We start from the raw sequence: 24,397 nt of genomic DNA, 5'->3' as shown, positions 1-24,397 counted from the left end.
GCATAATTATGTATTAAAATAAACCCCTGTCCCCACTGCTGTTTTTCAAATATCTTATTATTATTTTATGCATATAAGAACTTACATACATTGTTATAATAAACCACTTGAGACAAGTATCAAGACAGAAAAGACAGCTGTATAAACAGCGATCGCCGGGTCAGAAGCCTTCTTCACTTCCTTCTCAGATGCAAACATTGCTCAACATATCAGCAGTGTAAAGCATGGGGGGGGTGTTATTCTGGTTTCAGTATTGCAGTGGTAAGTGTTTGTGTCTGGCATATGGAATGGCTTGGCCATTCTTCTCCCTCGAAGCATGCAGCTGGTCGGAGGCAGGCTGAGGGATGTGTGTTCTGTTCAGCCCAGGGTCTATAAATGTAATGGTTGGCCTAATGCAGTGTGTGAGTTCTCACATTCCCAGTCATTGAGATATGTTTGTGTCCCGGGAGGGAAAGTAGAGTGCCTAGAGTAATCTCTGAGTCTTGAATCTGCATGATCAGTGGTTCCCACGTCACCCCCAGACCATTCCTGTCTAGATAGAAATTCTGAAATCACCTCATCCCACGCGGAAGTTTGTGCAGTTCTCTCCACTGCTCTTGCTTGTTGCCAAATTTTGAACCTCGCTGTACCATCCATCAATGTATGGAAAACTTATGATTTCCATGGCACCACTATTGCTGTCTTTGCCAGTAGGAAGGCCAAGTCCAGACATTTGTTGCCTATCTCCTTCTGCTGAAGATCTCAGGCTAAGCCTCTATAGGTGCTGCTCTAGCATGCAAAAGATGGGACTTTGCCTTCACCGAACAGCTTGAGGTTAGGGCAGCCCCATTCAAGATGGAGAACACCCGTATATGGGAGTGTGCATCTGGGGCAACCAATTGCTTCTGTTCTGCACTTTTTATCTGAAAGAAACACAGTTGTTACAGATTCCTTACCTTAGAATTACCCCCAGGCGTCAGACTGGATCCAGAATTTGTTTTCGTCAGCAGTACTTCTGCGCGTCGGGAGTTGGCATCGGTCGGCTCCGCATCCGTCGTCGTCACCGGGATGATGTTGCGGTAGCTACTTAGACGCCGCCCTCGCGCACTGACGTCAGTTATTTCTTTTTTCTGCACCAACCAGCGCAGATCCGGAGAGAGCGGTACCTCCAGTCACTTTTTGTCGACTTCTTGTTTGAGTCCATTGACTCCTGGTGCATGAGGGATGCCTAGCTTCAAGGCTTGTGGTTCCTATACCCGACTGATGTTGGTTATGGATCCACACCGCTTGTGTCTCTTTTGCCTGGAGCATGACCATGACCCCAAGTCGTGCTCCGACTGCCGGTCGATGGTGCCGAAGGCTTTGCGGGAGCGGTCCCGAAAGCTGCTTGAGCGCCAGCAGTCGGCTCCGTGCCGTTTGAGGTCCCGGTCGCGAGGGAGGTTGAGAGACCGGTCGCGGAGCCATGACCACTCGTCCAAGTCATCGAAGTCTTTGCACTCTGGGTCGGGTAAGTCGAAGCACAAAAAGTCGAAGAATCATTGTCGCTCTTCGATTTATCCCCGTCGGTCAGCTGACGCGACGAGGGATTCGGGCGGTGCACCTCCCACAGCTCCGCGCGCGTAGCCCGAAGACTTGACTCCGGCCTTCCCTCCCTTTCTGGGACCTGGAGCGACTCCTGCCCAGCTTTGTACATTCTACAAGGCGATGCATGCCATCTTTGGGCATCCCGGTCCCTCCGGCATGCCTTTTGGGCCCCGCAGACTCGGTTGGGGGGCCTAGGTCTTCTCCGGCCACGGCGCTGCAGGCCCCCCTTGGATCCAGGCCTGGATCCGGACCAGCGCCGGTTGACCTCATTACACCTCCACCGGCGCTGCCTCCTCCAGCACCGCAACCGACGCTGGTTGTGTCCCCGGCTGGCGACGACCCCGGCCTCCAACCCGACGTGGACCTGGAGCCGGACCGACGTTGCCCGACGCCGGTTCCGGCGCCGAGAGGGGTTTTTGTGCCCCTGTTCACTCCTGGGGTCCCTTTTTGGCCAGATTGGCAACCTGAGGAGGAGGAGGAGGACTGGGATGACCCTTTAACTGATCAGATGGAGCCTGAGCAGGACTGGAGAGAGGAACTGGGGGATGCCAGTGGTATTGACACATCTCCTGACCTTGGCATGTTGTCTTCTCCTACTCTGGCTACGGAGGAGGGAACGTCATACACAGTGGTGTTACGTATGGCGGCCGAGGCCCTCAACCTCAAGCTTCCTACGGTAGCGGTCAGGACTAACCTCCTGACAGAGGTGCTTCAGCCGGCAGCGAGCTCTTCGGAGCCCCTGCTGCCGTTCAATGAGGCCCTTACCAACGTCATTTTGGGCACGTGGTCTAGGCCCAGCATGGGGGCGCCTGTGGATAGGATGATTGCCCGATGCCCTGCCCGGCTCCGGGCGACCCAAATTCCTCTCCCAACACCCCACCCCGGAGAGCTTGGTGGTCCAAGCCTACACTTCCAAGAGCACATTCCCTACCGCTCCACCGGAAAGGGAATCCAATAAGCTGGACCATCTTGGGAAGAAATTTTTCTCTTCCGCCAGCTTGGGACTGCGGTCGGTAAACAAACACTGCATGTCTATTGGGCCTTTATTCCCACTCTGTGTGGGATACTGTTGCGCAGGTGCTTCCTCAGTGTCCGGAGGAGGCCCGGACAGTGCTGTCCCAGGCTGTCGCCGCTGGGAGGGATGTGGCTGAGTTTACCATCCGTTGTGGGCTGGATTCCGCCGACTCTCTAGGCAGGACGATTTCCACGTCTGTAGCCCTTAGTCACTACGCCTGGATGAGATCGACTGGCTTTTCAGGGGATGTCCAGAACACCTTGATAGTCATGCCTTTTGATGGCCGTTGCCTTTTTGGCGACAAAGCTGACACCGCTCTAGAGCGTTTCAAGGACTCACAGGCTACTTTTCGCACCTTTCGTGGCTTCTGAAGGGGTGCCCCACTACGTCCCGCCCAGAGCCACAGGCCACAGCAAGTTGCCCAACCTTCGTGCGGCCGGGGACATGGGAACCAACGCTGTGGTTCAGGGGGCCAGTCCACCAACACCCCCTCTGCAGCAGCCTCCAAACCCTCCTAGTCCAACCTTTCAGGCCCATCAAACACCAGTGGGTGGCAGGATTCGCCATCACCTCCCCCACTGGCACACCATCACGTCAGACAGGTGGGTTTTGCAAATAGTCCGAGGGGGCTACTCCCTTCCCTTCGAGGCTACCCCTCCAGCCATGCCACCTCAATACCACCGCATGTCGGAGGATCACCTGGGCCTTCTCCAACAGGAAGTTACGTCTCTCTTGGCCAAGGGAGCCATCAAGCGCGTTTCTGCCCCAGAAGTAGGTCGTAGTTGTTACTCTCACTACTCTCTGGTACCCAAGAAGGACAAGGGCCTGCATCCTATCTTGGACCTCAGGAACGTCAACCGCTTCCTCCGGACGGAGAAGTTCAAGATGTTGACGCTCGCTCAGGGTTGTCTGCCCTCAACCCTGGAGACTGGACGGTAGCGTTGGACTTGCAGGACGCTTATTCCCACATCCCCGTCCTACCGGCCCACCGGCGTTACCTATGGTTCATGGTAAGCCACGACCATTTTCAGTTTACCGTGCTCCATTTTGGCCTTTGGGTGTTCACGAAGTGATGGTCGCAGCTCATCTGCGCAGATCAGGTGTCCCATTCTTCCCATATCTCGACGACTGGCTGTTGAAGGCAGGCTCGCCCCAGGCTGTTGTTTCCCACCTCCAGACTACAGCAGACCTCCTGCATTCGCTGGGGTTCTCCACCAATGTGTCGAAGTCGCATCTGATTCCCTCTCAGAAGCTCCTCTTCATCGGAGCGGTTCTGGACACAACGTGGTTTCGGGTTTATCCTACCGAACAGCGAGTCCGGGATATTCGGGCTATGATTACGATCTTTCAGCCTCTATCCTGGATTTTGGTCAGGATGACCCTGAGGCTGCTGGGCCTCATGGCCTCTTGCATCCTGCTGGTCGATCATGCCAGGTGGCATATGCGGGCTCTGCAGTGGGGCCTGAAGTTCCAGTGGGCGCAGCATCAGGGGAATCTGTCCGATTGCGTCCAGATCTCAGAGGGCACTGCACGACGGGCGATTCGTCTTGCACTAAAAGCATTCCTTCCCTCTGTCCGGGGAAGAGTAGTGCAGGTGTTCACGGACAACACCACCGCCATGTGGTACTGCAACAATCTGGGTGGGGTCGTGGACACTCCTGTCAGGAGGCCCCCTGCCTCTGGACATGGCTGGAACATCAGGGCATATCCCTGGTGGTTCAATACCTGGCAGTTTCCCTGAACGCCAGGACGGACGAACTCAGCCGCAGGTGCATGATAGATCACGAATGACGTCTTCACTCGGAGGTGGTGCAAGGTTGCTATTGACAGTGGGGAGAGCCTTGGTTAGATCTATTCGCCACAGAAGAGAACGTGCAATGTCAGCAATTCTGCGAGTTGTCATTTTCAAGGCGGCACTCGCTAGGCGACGCTTTTCGTCGCGAGTTGAGTTGCGGTCTCTTGTACGCCTTTCCGCCTATACCACTTCTGCCCAGAGTGCTGAAGAAGATCAAGCCCGACCTGGCCCAAGTCATTCTTGTGGCTCCGGTCTAGGCACGAAGAGTCTGGTATCCCGAGCTGCTCAACATGGCCATCGATCCTCCGATCAGACTGCCTCTTCGGGAGGATCTTCTGTTGCAGCAGCAGGGGATGGTCCTCCACCCGAACCTGTCCAGCCTCCACCTTCTTGCGTGGAGATTGAGCGGCGGCAGTTGACGTCTTTTGACCTGCCCCCCCCCCCCCGAGGTTTCCGATGTAATCTTGACAGCCAGGGGTCCCTCCACTAAGACGGTATACGCCCGCCGGTGGAACAAATTTGTGGCATGGTGCACAGCAAAGGCTGGGGATCCCCTTTCTGCTCCTCTTTCTGAGTTTCTCTTATTTCTTCTTTCTTTGGCCCAGCAGGGCTCTGCTGTGGGCACTATCAAGGGCTATCTTTAGGCCATCTCTGCCTTCCTTCGGCTTCCAGACCAGTCTTCTCTTTTCAAGTCCCCGGTGGTTAATCGTTTCTTGAAGGGCATAACTCATCTCTTTCCTCTTTTTCCCTTCATTATGCCCCAGTGGGACTTGAATCTGGTCTTGACCTACTTGATGTGCGCTCCCTTTGAGCTGCTTTACAACTATCCTCTTAGACATTAAACTCTTAAAACTGCATTCCTGGTAGCCATCATATCTGCCAGTAGAGTGAGTGAGCTCCAGGCTCTTTCATCCAAACCTCCCTTTCTGTCTGTCCATCCGGAAGAGAGGCTCCATCGTCTGGACCCAAATTGTGCGCTTTCTTTCTATCTGAATCGCACCAAGCAGTTCCGGGTGGATGACCAACTCTTTTTTGGCTACGTGGGCGCCAAGAAAGGTCAGGGCGTACACAAGCAAACCATTTCTCGATGGGTCGTTTTGTGTTTCAAAATCTGCCACTCCTTAGCAAAGAAGGAGCCTCCAGTGGGGCTGCTTGCCCATTCCACCAGGGTGACGGCAGCCACTACGGCCTTGGGGAGAGGAGTTCCTCTACATGACATCAGTCAGGCAGCTACGTGGGTATCACTGCACACGTTTACCAAACACTACTGTCTGGACAGCCAAGTCCGGCGAGACGGCTTCTTTGGCCATTCTGTTCTCTGGGACTTTCTGGTGTGATCTTGGTTCGCAGACCCACCACTGGGGTTGGTATTGCTGGGGTATCATTCTAAGGTAAAGAATCTATAAATAACGTGTTTCTTTCAGATGAACAAGTTACTTACCTTCGGTAACGATATATCTGTAAGAAGCATTAGTTAGTTATAGATTCCTTCCTGCCCCACCCATCCTCCCCATTCTGTGAACTGATTTCTAGGGTTAAGGACATACTGTCAGGGCCCTAGGTTTGTGCACTAGTGGTCAGTGTCTTGCATGGCTCTCCGTTTCTGGCGCGGAAAGTCGTGTACAGAACTGACGTCAGCGCGCGAGGGCAGCTTCTAAGTAGCTACTGCGACGTCATCCCGGCGACCACGACGCCAATGACGGACACGGAGGCAACCGACGCCATGTTCCGACGCGCCGAGGTACTGCTGACAAAAAAACTTTCCGGATCCAGTCTGACACCTGGGTGTAATTGTAAGGGTAAGGAATCTATAACTAACTAATGTTTCTTAAAGATTTATCGTTACCGTAGGTAAGTAATTTGTTTGTTAATTCTTTTGCGAGTCAAATAAGTCCTGTATGTATAGTTCTGAATCCATTTAAAACGTGCATTCATTGATTCATGGATTGAAGTTCCTCATGAAACCAGGTCACGTGTCTCTTGTTCAATGTAAATAGTAATTCAGCTACTTCATTTTTTGGGGGGTTCAGCATCAGCTCTCTCTCACTGTTCTTTATTGTGCCTTTGAAAGGGAACTGCCCTGTTGGCACACCATTCCCCTCCAAAAGGTCTGACTTTCTCTTGAGTTCATAGCATTCTACCACAGGTTTGATGCCAGACCAGGTCCTTGTTGCCAACAGGGTATAACCCAACGTTTTTGTTATGCCCACCAGTGATCATGCTATTGAGTATGGTTGTTAGCTCAAGCCCTCTACAACTTCTCCAGTAGGTCATGGCTAAATGGAGTAAACCGGAATTACCGTGGTAAGTCAGCCCTTCTTTAATGAAGAGTTTGGCTGGTGCACCATCCAAGATTTTTGACAAGGACAGGCCGGTTTCGTGTAACTTCACTCCTCCAGACAAGCTTGTTGCCACTGGAATTGTGCGTGCAGGAAGTAGAGCACCTAGTATGGTGTCCTCAGTCCATCCCCATGGCAAGCATTTTGTGTTTAAATGACTCTGCATCTGCCTTTGTTCTATTTTAAGTGTGTCAATAGGGAGTCCAGCTCCCTGAAGAAAGATCGTAGGATTTGTATTGGAGGGTTAATAAGATAATTAAGTAGACACAGCATATGGCTGGGCCCAAACTGAGGTGGCATGGTGAGCAAAAGAATGATGGGTTGGAGTTCTATCCCAAGCGATTACCAGTGGTTAGACTTAAAAGGTGATGGGAGGATGCTTGCATTTTGTGTTTCATGTACTTCCTTAAGTGGCATGGGTATGCCTAAACTTGGGGCCGTGCACACTGCCAGTGGAACTGAGCTATCCCCGGCTGATGAGCCCAAAACTAGGACAAAACGATCCTGGGTTGCTTGTGTTCTGGTTGAGGGATGACCTGGTTGGGCTGGACTGTTCCCATGGGGAGCAGGGTCAAGATTAGGCCTGGGCGGCAATTTCCGTTTGCTCGTGGAATTTGCAGAATTTGGGTAATTTCGCGTTCCGCGGAGAACGCGGAATTGCCCAAAATTCTACGTTCCGCGACTTCGCGGAATTTTTTGCTGGTTCGCGTTCCGAAAATGCGTGTTTGCGAGATATTTCCACCCGAGCACGCAAACAGTGATCGCGAACAGGAAAAAAGCATCGCGAACAAGCAATTCCGCGTGTTCGCGGAATTTCTGCGTGTTCGCAGAGATTTTTTACCGTTTCGCGGAGCTTTGCGTAGCGCGACTACGCAAATTCCGCCCACCCCTAGTCAAGACTGATTTGCAAATGGTGGGTCCAAACTGAGGTGACGTGGTGAGTAAAAGAACGATGGGTTGAAATACTACCCTGAGCTATTGCCAGTGGCTAGACTTGTGGAAGGCAGCCTCCCATCACCTTTTGTGTGTTTCAACGATGCAACAGCTTCACCATATTGTGGTCGGAGCTATCCTGGTCCTAAGGTTCATAGGTGGAGGTCTTCCAAAATTCCTTGCATCCTTTGGGGGAGCGCAGAGTCGTTGTCACATTCCCCTTTTTGTAGTTGGACTCCACATAGTATACACTGAGCACTAGGTAATAGAAAGTGTTTGCCTCCAAGGTGAGGCTGAATTCCAAGACCAGTAGCATCAGCCGGCTAGCGAAGGCACGGTTTGCCTTTCAGCCTGTTATCCGGCTGGGGTGACAACACAGGGTCACTGTCCGATCCCCTGCTCCACAGAAATAAAAATCTGTTGTCCGCATACAGAGATGACCTGCATTGCATCTTTATGCATCTATCCTCTCCCCCTCTTTGAGCCCTTCTCGTGTTGAGTTCCAGTGCCAATATAAATCGCATTCGGTGAGGGTCATCCGTGCCTCGTACCTCGGCGCACCTAAAACACGGGTAGACCGTCGTGCCCATCCTAACTAACCCGAGCTGGAGAGTCCGTATAAAGAAGTGAGATCCATGGAATAGATCCTTTTTGAAAAAAATTCACCGGTGTGCTGCAAACAGGCATTACCAGCTTAGTGTGTTGAGCACTCTTTCTAGGACAATTGAAACAAACTTTGTGTTCAGGTTTTGTACAAGGGCTCACTCCAATAGCCCAAATTAGCTCCTAAGATCCAGGGAGGTGTTGCGCTTGGGAAAACCCCATATTAATATGGATGGGGCGATGGGCCAAAGTGGGTAGTAATTGATAGAATAACTCATTGCTAGTAGACTGAGTTTTGTAATATGTGTTTTGCATGGATATAAGCGTATAAGAGGCCATAGCCGATGCATATTCCTGGGCTTCCGATAATGAGACTAGCAGTGCGTCCCTAGTTGTATGTGTCGAGGCACCCCGTTTCGCAAGGGGCCATGTACATATTGGTGTGGTGAGGTGCCAGTGGGTCTCAGGTGTGCTCTACAGACGGCCCATCCTACTCCACTGTCCTTCCTATGGCCATGGTCCTGATCACTGCTTTCCTTTCTGCAGCCACTGGGCAATTCAGGGCTTATATGTATAGGCAGGTGTATTCTGTCTGTACGCTTAATTACACTAAGAACCATTTAAATAGCACTTACTAAACCTAAGAAAAACAAATGATTAAGAAAAACCACAGTGATGTTCTAAACCTATGCCTTCCAATTTGCATCCAGCTCCTTGCTGACGGTCCATGTCTCTGAACTTTATTACAGTATTTTTATAACTTGTTATCTGCCGGTAACACTATGAACTTTGCACCAAAACCCACTGATCTGTCTATATAAAATATAAATCTGTGATTTGCATATTGCACTTTGTGCTTTCCAACAGTCATATTACACTCCGTGCCATTCCATGAGTCCAGCCTGTGACTAGACTACACGCAGGTCTCTCTACACGTGCATCAACCACCAGAGTTCTCTTACCTTCACTAAACCTTGGAAATTGATGGGTACACAAAGATCTCTGTACTAGGTGCATTGACCCCTTGAGGTATTCGACCAAGTAAATAAGCCAGAATAGATTTGCTATCACTTTTTTCCTCGTTTCAATTTCTTGGGGGCGTAGTTCTTTAAAAATAAATGTATAAGCTGACTGTCAGACTCTGCTTTTAATTCCTCAACACCTTGCCCCCAATTTCTGGTATCCATGGGCTTGTTTCTTATATCAGCACTGTCTTTGCTAGTTTGAAGGATAGTTTTCGCTACGTGTAACTTCTGCTTCTATGCAGTAGTACGAGAGCTCTTCCAATAATTGTCAAACGAGGACCTCTTGTGGCGTTTCCAGGTTTTGCTGCTAAATCCTTTAATATAATGAATTTCCGTCAACGTGGTTCGCAATTAGTATGCGTGCCTTCTGGAGGCAAATAAAACTATTTTCCGTCAACGTTCCTCTCGTCTTTAAGTCCGAAATCGCTAGCCAGAATGCCGCGTTATTAATTTTGAAAATGATTCAGCAGTACACGAAATAAAAAACTGCAACTTGTCATTATTAAGCAGTAGTGGTAACTGCTCGTATTTAAGTGTGGCGCACGCTACGCGGGAGTAACAACTCACATGCTAGCGTCATCGATCGCCAATTAATGTAGATTTAACTTTGTGAATTGTGCCTAGGGGTGAAGTAGTAGTAATCCTGAAATTCAGGAGAAGCTAAGAGTAGGACAAGACCAAATTAAACCTATATATAGAAACATCTTTGTGAAGTGGGGATTGCTGTTGGGGCTGTAAGCAGTTGATCACTGTTCGCTATCCTAAGGGGATGTGAAAAGGAAATGTAATAGCATTTTGTTAAACATATTGGTCTTTTCTTTAATACTATTTTGAACTGAGAAATTGGGCGGATTGTGCAGGGAGAGCAGCAGTGTGTTCCAGAGATCATTATGGCAACATTTCCTGTCCACAGGGCTGGAAACAAAGCGAAAAGGGGTGGCTGCAGTAAAAGGATCTTTTGATCGGTATGATGCAGCATCTGTCTGGTCTTGCTCTTCTGTTTTGTACATTGACACCTTGAAAGTAGATATGATTTATGACATGTAAAAGACAATAAAAATGTGTTTACAAAAAAGGTTCTTTAGATCGGTATACCAGAGTCTGATTAGAAAGTCGTGCTGGAATGGCTTGAGAGGGCAGTCCCTTATTGGTATAGTTAGTTCCAAGCCCTGATGTATATGACTGCTTCACCGGTTTCTACTTCAGAACTGTGTGCGGAGAGTTATTAGGGAAGTACAGAGGGCCTCTCTGCTGGGTATAGCCCAGAGTATGGATATTGGCAATGATTTCTGGAGGCTGGGGTGGGGCACGAGTAAGAACTGGTAGACTCAGATCGCATAATCTGGTAACACAATAGTTTGTGATGTTATAGTATTTGCATTCATATAGTGCACTATCAGCCATTACTGAGGCCTAGAAGCACTGCTGGCTGTTGGGAGTGGGTCTGCATTCGTTTCCGGGTTTCTGTCCTTGTATGATACATTATTAGATATGGCAGTGCCCTGTTAAGAGAGCTGTGGCTCTGTGATCTTGGTGTAGGAGAGGTCTGGTGGAGGGCTTTCTCCCAATTTATCTTGAATTTCTAAGGATTGTAACATGCCTTTTGAACTGCAGTTAGAGATGGTATAGGACTGGTATTCCTGTCTCTCTGTGGCATCTTTGAATTGTTTTGGTGTGTTTGATGTTTTATATGATGTATCTTGATGGCAAGTGCTGTTTGAATCAACACAATAGTCGACTGCGTGGTCTATCTTTGCTCTGCTGTATGTATGTGGAATATTGTGCCTGTTGTAACATGGTGGCGAATATTTTGGATTATTTCTACTGGGACCTGGCTCTGTAGCCCAAACGTAGCAAAAAATTAGTCCACGGTAATGCAGCACTCTACTTTTTACATCCAAAGAGAGGAATTGCACTGGTCCTGCCCAGTAATATAGATGGTGGCATCTGATGCATAATTTCAGAGGCTGGGATATTGCTTACTGCTGTATATTTATGCCAAACGACCGAGCTACCAATTGGAACAGCAGTCACAGTTAGAACACGACGAGAAGCTGTGTAATATTTTAAAGGCATAGCTTTCGCCTATCCTGAGCCAAGAGAGGCAAATGTTGAGCAGGTGCACATGCTATTCCTCTTACATGCTTGTGCATGCTCCTAAAGCAAGAAAACCATAGCGCGGTCTTTGCTAACACTCTGATAAATGAAAAAAAGCTGTTTCCTGACAAATAAGCAAAGTGGCTAAAACGGATCCCTGAAATTGTTGGATGAGTTAGAGTGCATGAGACGGCGAGTGTGTGAAGAGGCTAGAGAGAGCATCAGTGGGTGAGACCATGAATGGGGTGAGGTAAATGATGAGCGCGCAAGAAGGGAAAGGGGAAGATGAGATGAGATGCTGAGAGCAGGGGATGTTGGTTATACTGTGTTTAAAATGCAGGTGAGCAGACTTGAAATGAGTGCATCAAAAGTGAGTACAGAATTGTTTCTGCAAATATTTTGTTGTTGTAATCACTGCTCCTTTTTCAGTTTCTAGTTATCTTAAACGTGTTAACTCAAACTCTGCAATGGCAGCCTAAGTATCCTGCTTTGGAGCCTTTCACTGCTGTGGTAAAGAGTTTGTCTGGTGCACTTTAATATATAAAAGTTACTCGCGGGCATGAGCAGACAAATTCGAGCCCTCACTGTCAAAGCTTGGAGGAGATTTGCTTTGTGTGCTTCTGATCAGAATCAGTTTTTATCAATTCTTTTCAATTTGATTCTGAACTTGCAATACTCCATTCGTACCTATCCAACTTTGTTTTTTTTCCTTTCACAATGGTAACCCTATGAACTTGTAATCCTAAACTACTGGTAGTTACAGAAACCTCTAGGTGATCATTGTTCCGACAGAAAAATCTCCTACCTGGCAATCATGGGAGGCTATTTATTTTGGCCTCTATTCCAGCTTTGAAGGCCCAGTTTTGTGTGGCTGAGCATCATGCTTTTATCCATTTCTCTTCTGTATTGGTATGTAAAAAATCACACGAGATTATTTTGGCTTTGACAGTGGCCCAGGCAGTGGTGACCTTCTACCTTAATCCCTGAATTGGTTGTAACTTCCAATGTGGATGCATTACTTACTCCCACTTCAAAACTCATTTACTGATAATTCCACCTCTGACTTTTCCGCTATTTGACTATTTATACATATCATCAAAAGTCCACTCCTGCCTGCCTCTCTGAGCAGCTGTAATTTGCATGTGAAATGTCCTTCTAGCCACATTGTTCGCGTCCCACCATATCGCTGCACGTTTTCAGCCTAGAAACATGCGCATAGTTTCACTGATAGTTGACTTTGCTTCCCTACGACCTATCCATAGTATAAGCCTCTGTAGCTACTTGACATTCTTCGAGTCGCTGCCCTTGATCTGGTAAAAACAATTCCTCGACTCGCCTCTGAGCCCAGGGCACTCTTCTCTGCACTCCTTCCTTCCTCCCTCGCCCCAATGCCTTCTTCAGGCAGTTGATGTACAATAGCTTGTGATGCAGTCTATTGTGTACTGGATGTATTTGGTACTGTGATGTTAAGTCATGAAAGTATGTGATGTCCTTTGCTTTACATGTTCAGAGCTCCTTCGAGATCACACAAAGTGCAGACGAGGACCCTCTTCTGGACGCTCCGCTGCTGCCCTCTCAGTCCCTTCACTCGGACATCAGACCAAGCTTCCATCCGGTTCCTACAGTGTGCCTGGCTCTTCTTCTCCTCCTTGTAAATGTGAGTATCGTGAACCGTCTTTCTTCTTTAAAATTATTCCGTGATTGTAGGATATATATATATATTTTTTTTACTTTGTCAGCCTAGATATTCCTCTTCTGCGTCACTGAAATGTATGCACGTTTTTGGATCATTTCCTCTATTTATCAAAAAACGTAAATGTGGGCTAGTGTCCTCCTTTTTCCCTGATGAAAAACCTACTTTTTGAACGGATTCTTTCTTCAGATGCAGTGACAGGACGTAAAGAACAACCCGTTCTTAAAAGCTCAAATAACTGGAGATTGAAAGGCAAAGATTTAGATCAGTGCTTCCCAAACATTTTAGAACCACAACCCAATTTTTAAAGCACCAAACTTTGGCAACCCATCTAGCTTTAACTGACAAGGCAGGAGTTTTTATAAAGTAACAAAAGCATTGTGTGGCAGCGCACTGTCATTTACAGACAGCAGATTTTCCTTTGAAATGGCCACTACATTTTCATAGATCCACAGCTTTACTAATAAAACTGCATTGCACACAAATGATAAGTAGTGGAAATAGGGTTTCTGGGAATATTTATCATTTGTGCCTCACCAGTAAAGTGTCCATTTTTTTTTTCTGAAGAATCTTTGTTTACATCAAACTTACTACAAAAAAATGTGCTACATTTTGCTTTCCTAAATGCTGAATGTGTACAGTTCATTTACAAGTATTTACGTTTTGTTGTGTTAGAAAAAATGACATCCTACAGTCTTTCCTTTCACAATCCCTATACCCCACCAACATTGTCACATAATGTATTTTACTTTTCTTTCTCTGACTTCAAAGTTAGTGAAATTTGTAAACCTCAATCACCATGTTAAAAAGAAAAGCAGAAGACATACCCTAACATTTGATCTCTGTCTTTGAAGTACAGCAAATGTGACAAGATAAATACAGAATTTAAAGGCATGTTTATAGCTTGGACCTTCACAACCAACCAGGGGGTCGGGATCCATAGTTTGGGAAACACTAATGTCGAGGCATGTCCTGCTGTTGCTCCCATATAGCAGACTACCTAATGTTTAACAAATCAAAACATTTTTTATGGTTCAAATCTCTTTATTCCAAACAATGCAAAGACGGTAGTACAGGCATATCGCGCCATCTCGAGGCCAAACACAAAGTCATGCATTTCTTGGCATCCGATTATCTTAAACGAACGTTTCCCGACCTAACTTCCCTCCCTCCCCTGACTCATACAGCTTCCTCCAAGACAGCAACGACATCGTACATTTTAGTTCATGACCTGATCAGGCTTTAGAGTCACTCTCCGACAAATGCAGGAGGCTGAGATATTTTGGGCATGGTAATTACCAAAAGTCCTGCGAGAGAAGAGACTAGTAAGGATGCCATAGTTCTCCAAAGGATGCACCTTGGTTAACAAGAGTTAACAAAAATATTTTTCCATGCCAAGTATTTTCCACAGGTGGTGAAGACGTCCCAGGTGAGAGGGCACATGTACCAGTCCCCGATGTGAAAGAATATTCTGCACAGCTGCCTCCATGGTTAGTCTTATTTGCCTCCCCCGGCGGGATTTTAATAGCTACGTAAAAGGATTAGGTAAGCCCAGCAACGTATAAGAGGGAAATCTAGGGAATTGTGTATTGAGGTGCAAATCAATCAATCAAACGTTCTTTATTCGGTTCCTACATAAAACCATAAAAGTATTCTAAAAACCATACATGGTATAAAAGAGGACTGGTGCAGAGTATTTATACAAGCATCACAAGAAAAACAAATCCTCCCTAAAAATCTCATACAATGCGTAAAATATATTATAAGTCCAGTCAAGTCGAGGTAATGTTTATTTAGACCGTTATAAAGTGCGTATACCATAAATCATTGGAAGTAAAAAGGAGAATGAGCCCAAGGCGTTTATCTAGACTGTGTAAGTCTTCAAGGTAACTAGTGTAAAAATATGCCTTTAGAGCCACTATTAATTAATCGCAACAGGCTCTAAGCTTCACAACTGATTTCAAAAAGTTAAGAACAAATAAAATCGAATCTCTGTGTAGCAGTTGTAAATAAATAAGGGCTGGTTGCACCTGCTTAAACTCCAACCTCCTTAAAATAGGGATAATAAAAGTTTTCTGGGGCGTCGCATAATGCTTACAAACTATTAAAAAATGAAGCATGTCCTGTGGAGACACACCGTCGCAGCCACAGGGTTCTAAGATCTGGACTCTGCTACACCCCCGTGGCTGTGCCAACAGGAGGTGAAAACGATTCAAACAGAACCTGGTCAGTAAAAAGCGTTCAAATCAATATCATTGATTACCGGTGTCCAATAAGAGAGGAGTTGTGGGCAATCCCAAAGTAAGTGTACCAAGGTTCTCTGAGCCCCGCAGCCTCTCCAGCATTCTGCGCTAGGTTCTGGGTTTGCTCTATAGATGTACATGAGGGGTGAAATACCAATATGTGGCCACTTTAGTGAACGTTTTGGTGAGTGCTGCGTTACAGGCCCTGTAGTATATCTTCCCCCCATTCTTTAACGCTCAACTGTTTATCTAGATGTTTTCCCATTGGTTCTGACTGGCCTTATACATGTGCCTGTTCCGCTGATTCAAGAGAGCATATAGCTCAGAAATGAGCCGCCTTTCCAAAGATTTGGTAATCAGACATCTCTCGTATGGGGTAAGGTGCCTCTGAGTGCAGGGCCTGTTGCTCGGGTGTAAAAGCCAATGGCAGAGCTGCAGATAGTGTAAGCATTCAGTTTCAAGGAGGGCAAAATCTATGCATAGTTGATTAAAAGGGGTCACTCCCGCCTCTTCAACCATATGTCCCATTGAGCGGCAATTTGTCTGACGCCACATCGCGAATGTTCCGGGACCCAACCCCGGGGAGAAATCTGGGTTGTCAAGCAGTGGTGTTATGGGGGAGGTGAAGGAAATCAAACTGCATTTAACGCTAGTTTGATCCCAGGCCTCCATGGTCGCTTGTGTGATAGGAGACAGATATAAATTTTAAGGTCAATGCGTCTTCTTTAGAAAGGGAATCCTTCCATAGTGAACTGTCCACCTCCGCCCTAACCTGGAACAACCAGTGTTTTTCGGATTCGGCCAGGTTCCATTCCACCAGGTAATGCAGTTGGGCCGCCTGATGGCATAAATGGAGATCCGGGATGCCCAATCCTCTAGCCTGGGGTGGAAGGTAACTCAACTCCTCTTCATGCGTGGTTTCTGCTCAAGCCAGATGAATTGGAGCAATTCTGTTTATAATTTAGTAAGCATACCCTTCGGCGGGGCCAGTGGGAGCGTTTGGAAAAGATATAAGATCTTTGGAAGGATGGTCATCTTAATAGTTGCTATCCTCCCTGGCCAGGAGATCTGGTTGTGCTTCCAGGGTGTTAAGTTGCTTCTGATCTGCCTGTATAAAGATCGGTAATTAAGAGAGGAAGTCGACTGGAGAGTGGATTTTAGTGTGATCCCTAGATGAGAAATCACTGCCATCGCCCACTGGATAGGATATTGTGTTGCTAGTTGGTTCACCAGCGTGGGGGACAGTGAAAGGCTAAGTGCTTGAGACTTCTCTACGTCAACCCGAAAGCCCAAGGCCAGGCCAAAAGTCTCTAGTTCAGTTAGAAAAGCCGGCAGCACTGTGGCGGGTTTTTGCAGGGTCACAAGCACATCGTCTGCAAAGGCTTATGGTGTGTTGCTCCCCCCAGAACCGTCCCCGTTGATCTGGGGATTATCTGGAACTCTTTGGGCTAGGGGCTCCAAGTACAGCGCAAATAGCAGGGGTGACAACGGACACCCTGTTGCATCCCTCTGCCTATAGGGAAGAGTGTGGAAGTGTGGCAGTTAACCCTAACTGTCACCGTGGGCAGGTAGTACAGTTCAATACCTTTGTCTTAAATTTTCTCCTCAGTCTGAAGTGGGCTAGGATCTGTTCCAGAAAAGGCCAATGGACTCTGTTGAAGGCCTTTTCAGAGTCAATCGCAAGAAGCCTGAGCTCTGCCGATGTACACGCAGCTCTCTCTATTGTGTGTAAAATGCGTTTGGTGTTGTTGCTCGTTTGTCTGTGGGGGAATGAATCTCTCTTGGTTCAGTTCTATGATAGAAGTCATATGTGGGCTGAGTCTGCTGGCTAAAATGCCTGTGAATAGCTTGAAATCTACATTTAACAGAGAGATTGGTCGGTGCGACCTGCACTGTTGCTTTTCCTTGCCAGGCTTAGGTATAACAGCAACCAAAGGGGTCAGCATGGAGCCAGGGATCGCATCAAGGGGGGCAAAGGAATTCAATAATCTCGTCAGAATAGAGGCGATGGCATGACAAAACGTTTTATAGAAAATAGATGGATACCCATCCGCGCTCAGGGGCTTCACAGTCTTTAAACGAGAGATGGAGGATAATCCTTCTTCCAGGCAAATATTACCTTCAAGTGTCTCCGCCTGGTCGGACATGTGGTGGGATGCTTGCACATTTTGAAGATATGAGACACAGTCTGCAGGATCAAGGCACTGACTGGAGTACAGGTCCGCTTCCGAAAGCTCAAAAGTGAAGGGTCCAAGTTGTGGCCATCAATCCCCGGTCCCCCACCCACCACCTGGCAGCCAGCAATATGAAAACTAGTTACGTGACTAGCCATCTTATGGGTCATTCGTATTGGCCAGCATCATGAGGATTGACTTCAGTGCTGCTTGTAGACCTTCAGCAATCTTTACGGGGACTGGGTGAGTAGTCCTTGTCCCCGTCCCACGTCTATGCCAACGAGGTTGCCGATTGAACGGGTGGGGCAGGGAGAATTCCGATGTCAGTCCCTCTGCCGTTAAGTATATGCCTAGGACTTGACATGTCTCTACCAGGGCCCAATGTTGGAAGAGTTTCCCCTCCAGGCGAAAGGTGATGTGGAATGGTGCCCCAATGAATAGGCCACCCCCTTGTTCCATAGGTGTGCTGTGACAGGTCTTTTCTGTAAAGTGATTGCTGCTAAATCCTGGTAGAGTACCTGTGTCTGGTCTCTGAAGCTGATGGGATGCCTTTCTCGGGCCTTACGTAATATTTCCACGGTGTGGTGCGGCTTATCACTCCCTCAAACTCTGTTCTCCTATAGGCATGGTGGCCTCTCCTGTTTCAAGGCGTAGGGATGTGCCTTCCAGGGAGGGGTATGCGGCTCCTACCTCTCGCTGTGTGCACTCTCAAGGCCAGGGAGGCCGAACCGTGCCCATCGACCCCACAGAAGTGGCCCAGCATCTGGCCACAAGATGGTGCAAGTGGCTGTGATCCCCAGCTCTGCTGCCTGTGTCGCTATTTTCAGGCACCAGTCTCACCAAGCCGGGTGGTTGTGGCCCCCTCCGCCAGGGATAGGCCCCGCCACGTGTCCGTGTCCTCTCCTGGCCTCAGCCACCTTACACTGCAGAAACTCACCGGCCGCTCCTGTCTGTCACCTGCAGTGATAGAATGTCAGGCGAGGAGGGCTACACCCTCCGTCTTGAACAGAAGGGAAACAGTCGTCCCACAGGCCTCCCACTAGCTGGGACTGGGGAAACATCCAGGGACCGGCAATGCTCCGGGCAGTGCTCTGGGCCGCTGTGAGGTGAGGTTGGCAACCTCAGCTTCTCCGTGTACTGGCCTCACAGTTGCGGTCGGGTGCTCTGGTGTAGGCCGCCTAGGATCCGGGTGCTCTCTCAGGCTGAGCTTTTCGGGCCCCACCCCACGTCCGGGCATCTGGCTGAGGGCTTCTCTCCCGAGCCCGCCGGTTGCTGGAGCTCGAGTCGGGTGATGGCCAACTCCGCCGCTGAAGCGACCCCGGCTCTGTACCAGGGCCTCCTGGCTCCTGGGGAGCAGCAGCAACAATCAACGTCTTCTATAGGGCTGACAGGTGGCTATAATTGGCTGGGCCGGGGACGGAGAGACAGGGAAAGACGTCTTAACCCACTTACCATCTTGGCCACATCGTTTTCAAAACATTTTTTTGGGGGAAATCTTTTTTATTAACAATGCTCATGAGACCATTCAGTACATAACAATATCTAGATAGCATATTGGGAGATGACACAAGAATGGATAGGAAAATAATCGTTGGGGAGCAGCAAGGGCAATCAACAATTACCATCTCCCTCACCACTCCATGACTACCCCCGATTTTCTGTATTTCCGCCCGGGCCCCCACTCTTTCTTCCATTTCTTAGTGCACTCCCAGCTTTTGTATACAGTTTCTTCGGCCCTTTGGCACCAGTCAAGGTCCCGCTTCCATTCCTCCCACCGCGGGGGTATCTGCACCCCCTGGCAATATTTAGTTTCGCCACCCCCGCTGCAAGGGCCAGCCATATCTCCATATACCTAGACCAGTCCGTGTCCCCTTAAATCATCAATAAAAGCCACTCAGGCTCCATCGGAACTGTCTCTCCCACCACCTCAGACATGGTGTCGGTGACCCTCGTCCAGAAGGGAATGATCTCTGGACACTCCTATATTATATGAAAGAAGGTGCCCTCCTGTTGACAGCCCCTTACACATGATGCCGATTGACTCCTGCCCCATGCATATAGGTGCGTGCGGGGATAGTAGGTGCGGTGAACAATTTTTAGTTGCACCAGTGAACCAGTTGAACGGATAGCAATTTCTCAAGGACTCTGTAGAGCATCCTGCCAGTCCTCATCACCGAGACTGCCAAGATCCTTGGCCCAAGCTGCCCTAAGAGTGGTCAGGGGGTCGGGTATGTTGTTTATTAATTTATGATAGATGATGTGGGCTTCTCCATAATGGGGTCCAGTAACAATCTATCCTCCATCGGGGAGTATTCCGGGATAGACGTACTACTTTGTATGTGTGATCGCAGGGCATGTAGGAGTCGTATATGACGGTATCTTTGCGACTGGTGTAGGTTGTATTCCCTTTGGAGGTAATCATAGGAGCGGGGGGAATCCCCTTTCCAGACGTCACCTAAGTACTCGATGCCAATTAGCTTCCACCCCTTGAAACCTGTTAACGCAGATCACCTCTCGCAGTTGCTCACCTAGCCACAGTGGGGTTCTCCCTGTCAGTGTGTCTGCCCATCCCAGGAGTTTATTAGCCTCTCTCCAGCAATGCAATACTACTCTGGTGTGCTCAGGCCACACCGCCCGCGACCTCCGGGCATAAAGGAGAGGTTAACAATTGCTCCTAGGCATAACCATCCTATCTACCCTGTATGCAGATTCACTACTGTCTGAAAATACCCAGTCATTTATCACCTGGAGCTGCGAGGCCCAGTAGTATAATTTGACATCTGGGAGCGCCAGTCCTCCACCGTATACTGCCCTGTGGAGCTTTTGCAACACAATTCTGGGGGACCCTCCGTCCCACAACAAGGTTCGTACCACCTGTGATATCCGTTTAAACACACCCGGGGGGACAGGATATGGCGTATTCTGTAAAATGTAGAGGAGTCTGGGCATTGTAAGCATTTTAAATAATGCCGCCCTGCCCATGAAGGAGAGTGGAAGAGAACGCCAATCGCACTCAGGCGAGTCAGTTGGGGCTCGAGATTTCTATTGAAGAATTCCTTCTTGTCTCTAGTGACATGGATTCCTAAATTTTTAAAACCCTCGGTCACCACCGGGGCAGAGCACCGAGTTGGGATCCGAGTTGGGGGGACCGGACAATGGGAAAATCAAAGACTTTGGCCAGTTAATTGTATAACCAGAGTAGCTGCCAAACAGTTCAAAGATATGCAGCACCTGAGCTATCGAGTGGTATGGTCTCGCCAGATATAAGACAATATCATTGGCGTAGGGGGAGATACGCTTTTCCCACCCTTCCGTCTCTGCCAATCCCCAAATCGAGGGGTCCCTCTTAATCCAGTGAGTCGGTGGTTCCAGCGCTAAAGCGAAGAGGAGGGGAGACAGGGGGCAGCCCTGTCTGGTACCTCTCCGCAGAGGGCAGGCCCTAAATATAGCCCCATTGACCCTCACCCGAGCCGTGGGTTGCTCGTACAGGAGTCGCACCCAACTGCAGAAGATTGGACCAAAGCCCAGTCTCTGGAGAACCATAAACAGGTAAGGCCATTTGATACTATCAAATGCCATTGAGGCATCTAGCGCCATCAATGCCGTTTGGGTATTCCCAACAGCCTCGGTCATGTACAGCACCCCATATAATCGCCGTAGATTTGGGCGGGTGCTTCGACGGGGCATAAACCCGGATTGGTCAACGTGAACTATTTCCGATATAACGGACACCAGCCTATCTGCTAAAGCTTTGGCCAGGACCTTTGCTTCCGCATTTATTAGCGATATGGGGCGATACGAAGAGCACTGGTCCGCCGGCTTCCCTGCCTTGTGGATCACTACAATCATCACTTCTCTCTGGTCAGGAGGGAGCCTCCTGGACTCACGCGCTTCAGAAAACATCTTAAGAAGGGGTGCAGTTACGATTGCTTTTGTAGATCTCCACCAGGAGCCCACTAGTCCCGGGTGCTTTTCGAGACTGTAGGGAGTTTAGAGCATTTCCAAGCTCCTCCTCCGTAAAGTCCGCCTCGAGTCTTTCACTCATATTTGCGGACAACATGGGCAGTGTGAAGTCTCTCAGGAATTCCGCACAGTCATTTTGGGTCCTAGTGTATACTGGAGAATATACCTCCTCAAAGTGTGTCGTGAAAGCCTCTGCTATGTCCATGCTAGACGAGCGGAGTGAACCAGATGCATCCCTTACTTCGGACACCCACGAACGGTCTCTATCACGACATTCTAACCACGCCAGTAGCTTCAAGGCCTTGTCCCCCACATCTTAAATCCGGTGTTGTGTGGCCAACGCATATGTTCGTGCTTCTCCCTTGGCTAAGGCCCTAAGGTCTCTATGTTTCAGCTTCAATCTGTGGCGAAGGTCGACAGAGGAGGCAATCTCACTATCTCTTTCCAGTTGCTCAATCTCACCTTCTAGCTGCCTAATCTGGAGAATTTCCTCCTTCTTCTGCACCCCAATCAGTGCCTGAGCCAATCCCCTTAACACAGTCTTGTATGCCTCCCACAGCGTAATTTGAGACTCCACCGATCCCTGGTTTTCTTCGAAGTATAGCCTAGAACCCTCCTGAAGCTTTTCCCCTAAGGCCGGGTCACGGAGGCACCAAGGATCTATCCTTGGAAATGTTGCCCTGTTGACCACTGGACCTCTGAGGGCGACACAAACGGAGGAATGATCTGAAATCCCTCGTGCCATAAGTTTTTAGTCTCGGTGAAGTCCCCCATTTGATCGTTACGAGTGAAGAAGTGGTCGATCCTAAAGAAGGACCCATGCCTGGCCGAATAAAACGTGTATTGCCTGAGCGTAGGGTTATGTGTCCGACACAGGTCGCACAGTCCCAGAGCCGTGACAAAATCCACCAGGCCCTGTTCTCCCTGCCTGCTCATCCGAGAACTGGATTGGTTCAGGCATGAATTCATGACTGCAGTCGTATCCCACCAATAAGAAGGACACCAGAGGGAAGACCCGCCGGAAAGGAACTCCACTTCGGAAGGCTCGTGGAGGGGAGGCCAGGGGGTATATAGCAAGAGCAGAACACAAAGACGCGCCCTTCCCATCTACCCGCAGCCGCCAAAAAGCAGCCCGCATCGTCTGCCCATGTGCCGGAAATAACTATGGTCAAGTTGTTGCGAACCATAATTCCCACCCCCATGATCCGGATGTAAACCCCGAGTGGGCCACCATTTTGTAGCCAAAGCGGTCTAGGGCCTTACACCGACTCCCCCGCAGGTGCGACTCCTGGAGCAGGACCACATCTGGGGAGTATCTTTTTAGATGCTGTAAAAAGAGTGTGCGTTTAATTTTGTTACCAAGCCCATTCACATTCCAGGTCCATACCTGTATTCTAGCTGGATCACCCATCATCGCAAAAGAGTATCAATCCTCTCAGATACTCCCACGTCCCCGCTGTGTCTCCAGAATGAATCCCCAAACATTGATGACTATCTTGGTCTCGAGCGAATATCCCCATCCTCTGGAACGAAATAAACCAAAGACCCAACTCCCCCCCTCCCTGACGCCCTGCTCGGTAAGACCCCAACCTCCCACCATTCAAACTTGCAGAGTGCCTGTCGCCCCAGCAATTCAACAACAAACATTTGTGAGGAACCATTAACTTGCAGTCAGCCGGAAGAAATGTATATCGGTAAACGAATGTCACATGCCTACAGTGCAAACTTTAAGTTATCATCCCCGATACCAGTCCACCCGGACTCTCCATTCCCCCGTGTGCCCGGAGGAAGCAATCAGTAGTTGTGAGGGACGCCGGTTCCCACCCCCCCAGAGGTCACATAGCTGCTCCCCCCACCCCCTGTTTAGGAACCCATAAGGTGCATTTGGAGACAGCCCGTAAACTCAACAATTTCCAAACTACCCCAAAGTCACTTAACTGCCCGCTGTTCTTGTCTCTGGCTGCCAGTTGATCGCCCCTCGTTGAACTCAGTGTCCTCTCAGTTTTTGCGTGACTCAGGGTGTTGCATGCCACCCTTTCGACCAACAATTCGCCAACCCTCGAGCCAGTCACTGGCCTCTTCCGGCGCTTTTCCTCCAGCCAGGATTTTGAGTAGAGCCGGGAAGAGCATCATGTATTTTACTCCCTGTTCTCTGAGGGCCTTCTTCACTCCATCGAAGGAGCGCCGCTGATGTTGAACCCGGAGCGTAAAGTCTGGGAAGAATCGGATAGTGGCATTCTCCAACTGAAGATCACCATGTACCCGCGCCGCCTGCAGGATAGCGTCCCTATCCCTAAAATTCAGAATGCGGGCAATGATGGTGCGAGGAGGGGCCCCCAGTCTGGGCTTACCCTCCAATGCCCTGTGAGCCGGCTCAACGGAAAAGAAGTTCGATAGACGTTTGGGTTTCAGGTGATTCGGCACCAGGTCCTCTATGAACCAGTCCGTTTTGGGTCCCTCCATTCCCTCCCGTAGCCCCACCACGCGGATGTTATTACGCCAGGCTCGTCCTTCCTGGTCCTCCAGCCGGGCATAAATATCTGCTTGGCTTTTCATGAGGGTGGCAACTTGTTCTTCCAGCCGTTTGGTTTTGGACTGAAGACTCCCGATGCCAGTCTGGGCCGCGGAAACCTTCTCTGACATTTTCCTGAAGTCTGCACGCAGTAAGTTGACCTCCTCTGTCACTGAGTCTAATTTAGGTTCCAGGGTCCCCTGGAAATCCCTGATGGCCCTCATTATGTCCTTCAAGGAGGGGTCCAGACCACTGTCCTCGGGGTCTTCCTGTGGGCCCCCTCCCATTGCCCCCTCCTCTCGCCCCATGGCGACGGTATATTTGTCGATCTGGTTAGTCTGTCCAGGGCCTGGTACTTTATTGCAGCCCATGACTGAGGATATATAGTGTCCTTAAACGTAGACAAACTGCTGGATCTGGCCTGGGTGTGCAGAGTTTATGA

The 24,397-nt window shown here is 49.0% G+C and overlaps 1 protein-coding gene across 1 annotated transcript in view; it reads left to right on the top strand.

The window, feature by feature from the left end:
* The window catches only part of TMEM192 (transmembrane protein 192), a 512,891-nt gene that overhangs the window by 73,895 nt on the left and 414,599 nt on the right, over positions 1 to 24,397 (top strand). Inside the window, exon 2 of the mRNA XM_085641783.1 lies at positions 12,881 to 13,027. Coding sequence (XP_085497909.1) covers positions 12,881 to 13,027 — 147 coding nt within the window. The remainder of the gene's footprint in view (positions 1 to 12,880; positions 13,028 to 24,397) is intronic.

The sequence above is a fragment of the Triturus cristatus genome, chromosome 2_2 (genome assembly GCF_964204655.1).
Source record: "Triturus cristatus chromosome 2_2, aTriCri1.1, whole genome shotgun sequence".
Taxonomy (NCBI): domain Eukaryota; kingdom Metazoa; phylum Chordata; class Amphibia; order Caudata; family Salamandridae; genus Triturus; species Triturus cristatus.
Note: the sequence above shows the minus strand (reverse complement) of the source record. Positions and strands in the feature narration are given on the sequence as shown.